This window comes from Phoca vitulina, unplaced genomic scaffold (genome assembly GCF_004348235.1).
Source record: "Phoca vitulina isolate PV1807 unplaced genomic scaffold, GSC_HSeal_1.0 scaffold1, whole genome shotgun sequence".
In the NCBI taxonomy this organism is placed as follows: domain Eukaryota; kingdom Metazoa; phylum Chordata; class Mammalia; order Carnivora; family Phocidae; genus Phoca; species Phoca vitulina.
In genome coordinates, this window is record NW_022589704.1 from 111,631,205 (window position 1) to 111,640,029 (window position 8,825).

The 8,825-nt window shown below is 44.3% G+C and overlaps 1 protein-coding gene across 1 annotated transcript; it reads right to left on the reverse strand.

Annotated features, from left to right (window-relative positions):
* Window positions 1-6,613: 6,613 nt before the first annotated feature.
* On the reverse strand, window positions 6,614-7,653 carry GPR148 (G protein-coupled receptor 148). The gene is given in 4 exon segments (XM_032427862.1): window positions 6,614-7,303; window positions 7,305-7,360; window positions 7,363-7,548; window positions 7,551-7,653. Coding segments are annotated over 4 exon segments (1,035 nt in total).
* Between the last annotated feature and the right edge of the window lie 1,172 nt (window positions 7,654-8,825).

Below are 8,825 nucleotides of genomic sequence, written 5' to 3' on the forward strand. Positions count from 1 at the left end.
ACCTCCCAGCCACCAGCTGTTCCAGAGGCCCTCTTAGAAAAGCAAACCATCTCCAATGTCTCTGGCCTTCATCAGTTGCCTGCCCTTCGCCTGTCTGTGTCCAGGCCATTGGCAAGCCCAGAGCCACAGATCTCCTGTATTTTATCTCTAGCTAGTGGCTGCGATTCAAAACTCCAAGTTTTAAAGGGCCTGGCAAGGTGCGGACACACTCCCATCCCCCAGAGGAGAGGCTTGGGGCATCAATCACGCAGCGCGCACAGAGGCTAGAATTTATGCTCAGCCAAAAGCCGGAACTAGGTTATTTGGCAGTCTGCATTCGACTCAATTCCCTACGCCATTCTGCCCCAGAAAAGCCACTGCAGAGGCTTGGGTCTATTGCAGCAGAGGGCAAAAAGCCCCAGCCAGGTTATCTGCAATCTGCTCCTGTCTCTGTTTTCTGCTCAGTTCTGCCCCAGAAAAGCAGATGCTCATCCTGCACACAGAGGAGTTTTTTGTTTGTTTTTAGTTTTCTTTCTTTTATTCTCTTTTTTATTTTTTTAAAGATTTTATTTATTTATTTGACAGAGAGAGACACAGCGAGAGAGGGAACAAAGCGGGGGCAGTGGGAGAGGGAGAAGCAGGCCCCCCCGCGGAGCAGGGAGCCTGATGCGGGGCTCGATCCCAGGACCGTGGGATCATGACCTGAGCCGAAGGCAGACGCTTAATGACTGAGCCACCCAGCCGCCCCTTTCTTTCTTTTTTTAAATTTTTTATTATTATGTTCAATTAGCCAACAATGCACAAGAGGTTTAAGCCTATTGTGGCTCACAGTGAGAAGTTGTTCAGAGGTTTTCTGCCCTCAGTGCTCATACCTCTGACCCTGCTGTTGAGTGCCTCTGACCCTGCTGTTGAGCGCTGCTCAATGGCTCCCAACTGGCCTTTTGTCCTTGGTGAGGCTAAATATACTCTTCTAAATGCCCTCTGGGAAGGGGAGCTATTTCTCCCTATGCAACCCTTGGGATCTCCTTATTGTGGCTAATTGTGCTGTCCCTAACTGCTGGGCTCTCTCCTACTTTCTTTCTCTCCCTGACTTTCCTCTGTGAAAGCTTTCCATCCCCTTCAGGGCCCCGCAGCTTTCCTCTCCCCCAATCCATGGATTGGAACCTCACATCTGCCACTTTTTCTCCCTCCCAACTATGCAGACTGTTTCCTTAATCCCCAGATCCTCTTCCCAGTTGTTCAAATTAGTTGAATGTTGATCTAGCTGTATTCAAACAAGTTCAGGGTCCCCTAATAGTCTGCCATATTAACTCCGGCCCTGTGCACATAGTTTTCAATATTTCTCACCATTTTTTTCATGCACTTCAAATCTTCCATCTGGAATAATTATCCTTCTGCCAGAAATATATCCTTTAAAATTTCTTTAATGTGTATTGTTAGGAATATTGTCCTTTGGGTTTTGTGTCCTATAATGGTTTTTATTTTGCTTTCTGAAAAGATTGTTTTCCCCTAGGTAGAATTCCAGGGCAACAGTTATTTTCTCTCATCAACAATATTATTTCTTTTTTTTATATACGTAACATATTTATTTAATCACCACTTTTTTTATTATGTTATGTTAATCACCATACATTACATCATTAGTTTTTGTGTAGTGTTCCATGATTCATTGTTGCATATAACACCCAGCGCTCCATGCAGAATGTGCCCTCTTTAATATCCATCACCAGGCTAACCCATCCCCCCACCCCCTCCCCTCTAGAACCCTCAGTTTGTTTCTCAGAGTCCATAGTCTCTCATGGTTCGTCTCCCCCTCCGATGCCCCCCCACTTCATTTTTCCCTTCCGGCTATCTTCTTTTTTTTTTTTTTAACATATAATGTATTATTTGTTTCAGAGGTACAGGTCTGTGATTCAACAGTCTTACACAATTCACAGTGCCCACCATAGCACATACCCTCCCCAATGTCTATCACCCAGCCATCCCATGCCTCCCACCCCCCACCACTCCAGCAAACCTCAGTTTGTTTCCTGAGATTAAAAATTCCTTTTATCAGTGAGGTCATATGATACATGTCTTTCTCTGATTGACTTATTTCGCTCAGCATAACACCCTCCAGTTCCATCCACGTCGTTGCAAATGGCAAGATTTCATTCCTTTTGATGGCTGCATAATATTCCATTGTATATATATATACCACATTTTCTTTATCCATTCATCTCTCAATGGACATCTTGGCTCTTTCCATAGTTTGGCTATTGTGGACATTGCTGCTATAAATATCGGGGTGCACGTACCCCTTCGGATCCCTACATTTGTATCTTTGGGGTAAATACCCAGCAATGCAATTGCTGGGTCATAGGGTAGCTCTATTTTCAACTTTTTGAGGAACCTCCATACTGTTTTCCAGAGTGGCTGCACCAGCTTGCATTCCCACCATCAGTGTAGGAGGGTTCCCCTTTCTCCACATGCCCACCAACATCTGTCGTTTCTTGACTTGTTAATTTTAGCCATTCTGACTGGTGTGAGGTGGTATCTCATTGAGGTTTTGATTTGGATTTCCCTGATGCCGAGCGATGTTGAGCACTTTTTCATATGTCTGTTGGCCATTTGGATGTCTTCTTTGGAAAAATGTCTGTTCATGTCTTCTGCCCATTTCTTGATTGGATCATTTGTTCTTTGGGTGTTAAGTTTCATAAGTTCTTTATAGATTTTGGATACTAGCCTTTTATCTGATATGTCATTTGAAAATATCTTCTCCCATTCTCTCCGTTGTCTTTTGGTTTTGTTGACTATTCCTTTTGCTGTGCAAAAGCTTTATATCTTGATGAAGTCCCAATAGTTCATTTTTGCCCTTGCTTCCCTTGTCTTTGGTGATGTTTCTAGGAAGAAGTTGCTTCGGCTGAGGTCAAAGAGGTTGCTGCCTGTGTTCTCCTTTAGGATTTTGTTGGACTCTGTCTCACATTTAGATCTTTCAACCATTTTGAGTCTATTTTTGTGTGTGGTGTAAGGAAATGGTCCAGTTTCATTCTTCTGCATGTGGCTGTCCAATTTTCCCAACACCATTTGTTGAAGAGACTGTCTTTTTTCCATTGGACATTCTTTCCTGCTTTGTCAAAGATTAGTTGACCATAGAGTTGAGGGTCCATTTCTGGGCTCTCTGTTCTGTTCCATTGATCTATGTGTCTGTTTTTGTGCCAGTACCATACTGTCTTAATGATGACAGCTTTGTAATAGAGCTTGAAGTCCGGAATTGTGATGCCACCAGCTTTGCTTTTCGTTTTCAACATTCCTCTGGCTATTTGGGGTCTTTTCTGGTTCCATAGAAATTTTAGGATTATTTGTTCCATTTTTTTTTTAAAAAGTTGATGGTATTTTGATAGGGATTGCATTGAATGTGTAGATTGCTCTAGGTAGCGTTGACATCTTCACAATATTTGTTTTTCCAATCCATGAGCATGGAATATTTTTCCATTAACAATATATTTCAGTTACATCAGACTTGTGCTTTTTTTTTTTTAGAAGTCAGCTCTTAGTTAAATTATTACTCTTCTGTCTCTTTGACTGCTTTAAATATCTTGTCTTTGTATTCAGTTTCCTGCAGTTTCACATTCACTTGAGATGGGTTATTTGTCATTCATCTTGTTTGTAACTGGTTAGAGTTCTTGAATCTGAGGTTTGATATCTTTCAATAAATCTGAAAATTTTTCAGCTGTTATCTCTTTAAATATTTCCCTTTCCACGTCATCTGTATTGTATTCTCAAATTAGATATCAGTCTTTTCTATTCTTAATTCAATACCTCTTAATCTCTCTTTTGTATTTTTTGCCTCTTTGTCCTTCTAGGCTGAATTTTAGATAATTTATTTAAACCTATCTTCTAGTTTACCAAATCCCTCTTCAGTTGTGTCTAATACACTTTTTTTTAAAGGTTTTATTTATTTGAGAGAGAGAGAGACAAATAGTGACAGAGATAGTGAGAGAGAGCACAAGCAGGGGGAGGTGCAGAGGGAGAGGGAGAAGCAGGCTCCCTGCTGAGCAGGGAGCTGGATGTGGGTCTCAATCCCAGGACCCTAGGACCATGACCTGAGCCAAAGGCAGATGCTTACCTGACTGACACACCTAAGCACCCCTCTAATATACTTTTTAATTCATATTAAATATAACCCATCTTTTGCTATTCTGATTATTATACTTTTTTATTTCTAACAGTTTTATTTAACTCTTTTCCTAATCTGCTTGATTATTTTTCTTTTTTAATTTTTTATTGTTATGTTAATCACCATACATTACATCATTAGTTTTTGATGTAGTGTTCCATGATTCATTGTTTGTGCATAACACCCAGTGCTCCATGCATAACGTGCCCTCTTTAATACCCATCACCAGGCTAACCCATCCCCCCACCCCTCTCCCCTCTAGAACCCTCAGTTTGTTTTTCAGAGTCCATAGTCTCTCATGGTTCGTCTCCCCCTCCGATTTCCCCCCCTTTGTTCTTCCCCTCCTGCTATCTTCTTTTTTTTTTTCTTAACATATATTGCATTATTTGTTTCAGAGGTACAGATCTGTGATTCAACAGTCTTGCACAATTCACAGCACTCACCATAGCACATACCCTCCCCAATGTCTATCACCCAGCCATCCCATCCCTCCTACCCCACCCCCCACTCCAGCAACCCTCAGTTTGTTTCCTGAGATTAAGAATTCCTCATATCAGTGAGGTCATATGATACATGTCTTTCTCTGATTGACTTATTTCGCTCAGCATAACACCCTACAGTTCCATCCACGTCATTGCAAATGGCAAGATTTCATTCCTTTTGATGGCTGCATAATATTCCATTGTATATATATACCACATCTTCTTTATCCATTCATCTGTCAGTGGACATCTTGGCTCTTTCCACAGTTTGGCTATTGTGGACATTGCTGCTATAAACATTGGGGTGCATGTACCCCTTCGGATCCCTACATTTGTATCTTTGGGGTAAATACCCAGTAGTGCAATTGCTGGGTCATAGGGTAGCTCTATTTTCAACTTTTTGAGGAACCTCCATACTGTTTTCCAGAGTGGTTGCACCAGCTTGCATTCCCACCAACAGTGTAGGAGGGTTCCCCTTTCTCCTCATCCCCGCCAATATCTGTTGTTTCCTGACTTGTTAATTTTAGCCATTCTGACTGGTGTGAGGTGGTATCTCATTGAGGTTTTGATTTGGATTTCCCTGATGCCAAGCGATGTTGAGCACTTTTCATGTGTTTGTTGGCCATTTGGATGTCTTCTTTGAAAAATGTCTGTTCATGTCTTCTGCCCGTTTCTTGATTGGATTATTTGTTCTTTGGGTGTTCAGTTTCATAAGTTCTTTATAGATTTTGGATACTAGCCCTTTATCTGATATGTCATTTTCTGCTTGATTATTTTTAAAATTGTTGCTCCTCATTCATATTTCCATGTCATTTTTCATGTCTTAAAACATACTGAATATTTTTGTATTAGCCAAGTGTCTGACAGTTTAAGGAGCTGGATGGAGTATACTACTGCTATCTTGTTGTTTCTTCTCATTCTCATTCATGGTGCCTTATTCTTTTGTGTAGTTTTGTGAATTTTGACTACGTGCAATTCATTTGCTTTGAGGTTTTTTTACCATGGAAATTCTTTGAAGATGAGCTGAAGCTCTAATCCTCCAGAAGAGCCACACCAACCACAGAATTAGATCTATTAACCACAAAATTAGTTTTAAAACTAGTTCTAATCCTGTTTGAAGGGTGGCTTCCACCTAAGAGTTATTAAGGAATTTTCTTCCTCTTCTGCACAGCACCAATATCAAGGCAGGAAAGTCCCCTTGCTATTCTGTTAGTTGTCATTTATCCTTGTTTTGAGACTGTAATATTTTGGGGTTCCAGTTTTAATTAATTAATTAATTAATTTTGTAATTATTTTAAAGGTTTTATTTATTTATTTATTTGCGAGAGACAGAGATAGTGACAGCACAAGCAGGGAGGAGAAGGAGAAACAGATTCCCCACTGAGCAGGGAGCCCAGCATGGGGACTCCATCCCAGGACCGTGGGACCATGACCTGAGCCAAAGGTAGACGCCCAACTGACTGAGCCACCCAGGTGCCCCAAGGGGGTTCCAGCTTTATAGATGTCTTCATGACACCCCCCACTATAGGTGGGTCCTAATTTGTTCTCCTCCCTCCCATATAGTGAGGAGTTGGCAAAATGGAGGCTCATGGTTCCAGATTCAGCAGATCTGCTTGCTTACTTTCCAGGTTCGTTAGTAATGTTTTGGCGTCTATGTGTTTGTCAGCAACAATGGTTTGCCAGTGGTGGAGGAGGATATGGTGGAAGCCATCGGAAAGGCACAGATCAGGGCCTCACCCCCACTTTGATCAGAGCTCTGCTGAATCACTTTTCTTTGCTTCCATTTTCAAGTAGAAAATCTTCACATCAGTGAGAAGTGAGCTTTCTCTACTTAAAAACTTTTGAAATGTTGAAAACCATCAGTTGAGGTCATCTTAAATGTCCTGTTGCACAAGTATATTTCATAGTTTTCTGGAGTTGGCGATAATTGGCTACTGATGCATCCAACATACAATTTCTAACATCAGTCTGTTAGACTGTGAAGTCTGTAGCTCTAAGAAATAGTGAAGATGTCACTGTGCCTCCTGGATGAGAAGTGGCCCCGGACCATCCCCAGCAGCTGCTGGTAACGGAGTGTGTACAGGTATGGGAGCATGGCATGAAGAAGCATCATGAACACCTCACTGTTGGCTGCCATGAGCCACACATGAGTTCTGGCATCAATGTGGTGGTACTTGGTTAGCATGATGTCCAGGGAAAACACCACAACTGGGCTAACATACAGCATGATTAACACTGTGTGGATAAGCAGGGTACCCCTGGCCCGGGAATAGCCCTGCACCCAGATGCCTGAAGTCCTAGTCTCTGCATAGATCCTCCATAAGCAGTAGGTGATGAAAGCTATGCCTAGAAAGAGAATGCATAAAATGCAGATGTGGGTGACAGTGACCAGTGGGCCACGGCCTGGCTCAGTGCCCAGACTCAGCTGCAGGATGCATGAGGCCCCTTGCTTGAACCTGGCATCCTGCCGCTTGCTAAGCCAAATGAGACATGTGGGGAAGAAGCAGGCCACCAGCCAGATGAGGGCCACCACTTTCTGGGCAGCTTCATAGGACATGAAGAAGTAGTGCAGAGGATAAACAACTGCCAGGTAGGTGTGCAGCACAGTGGCCATGAAGGACAAGACGGTGCTGGTATAGGCAATGAAGATAGCATCTGTGAGAGCACCACAAGCAATGAATGCAGTCCAGGGCCCAGCTGCCCATGTTGCTGGAGGAGATGAGCATGTGGAAGACAAGCAGGCCAGATCCGAGAGCAGGATGTTAGCCAGCAGCAGGTAGTGGGGCTCTTGCCGAAGTCTCTAACTCTGCAGGATGGTTACCAGCAGCATGCGGGTCCGAGCCAGTGTGGCTACGGCCAGCAGGCTTGAAGGGAGGAACAGCCAGCGCAGCATGGTGACAGGCACGCTCAGGTCTCCGAGCCTCAGGAGGTGTTGCTGGCTAACTGAGGCATGCAGGGGGGCTCACAGATGAGCTGGTCAGAGGCTGGCCAGGCTGTTGTGTCCAGGCGACAGGGTGTCAACTGATCCTGCATGCTTCCTGGCAGGAATGGCATGCTTTCCCACAGGTGGTTGGTTCTGTACTTGCCCAGGGTGTGGATCTCCCCTGCAGGGGTTCTGATGGTGCTACTCCTCTGCAGAAATGCTGTACTTGAGCAGGCCTTAGGAATGACTATTTAAGAAAAATAAAACAACAAAGCGAAATTCTGCTCACACAGGGCTTCCTACACGCATGCATGTCTGCCAGCTATCCTGGCCGCATGTGTATGGGCACACCTAAATGCATCAGCCTGTTGCCATGGTGTACTGGTCACTGATCTCCTGAGAAGTGTCTCCCATCTGGCTTAGGTGAGCAGGCTTTCTGCTCTTGAGATCTGGCTCGGAGACTTTGGGAAGCTCTCTACATTTGTTTGCTTTTCTGTGAAAAGTGAATGCTGCCCATACAGACCTCATGGAAATGTTGCAAAAATCTAGAGGTAACATACTTAGCACAACGTGTAGCCTGGGATAAATGCTCAATACATGCTAGCCCTAACCTTACCACACTCTCCAGAGGCTTGGGTCCTCCCTGCTGCACAGACCCCCTTATCCTCACTGCTGAAGGAGTGCACTAGATGCTTTATGCTCCTGGGACCTGCTGCCTGTGCCACACCCTCCAGCCCCTCTCTAGCTCCTCTCCAGGCCCCAGCCCAACACCACGCTGAGCCTGGGGAAGGAGCTACCACAGAGCTGGTGCCTTCCCGAGCACAGGCAGAATGTTCTCAGGATCAGAAGGAGACAAAAATTTTAGACATTGAGCCATAAGAGGCCCAGCCTCATATCATGAATGCCACCTGGACCAGATCTGGCAAGTGACACACCAGAACCCTGCCTCATCCCTCTGACTACACGGGCACTCACCTTTTGCCTCCTTTTTCTTTCTCAGGAGTGTCAGAAGCTGAAGACTTCAGGGGAAACCTGGCTTTGCCTCTTGTCATTAACTGTGATCTTGGCTAAATTACTCTGCCCTTCTGGGTCTCTGTGGCCCCACTGGGGAGCCATGATGACAACATACCTGTCTTGGAGGCCTACATCCAGTTACAAAAGTGCTGACACTTGTTGCCAAGCAACCTCATTCCTAAGTGTGCCCCGTAGACTGAGCCTTGCCATCGCCACATATCTGGGGTGCAGGTAAGGTAGTGAGACACAGGGAGTCTGAGTAGCCTAG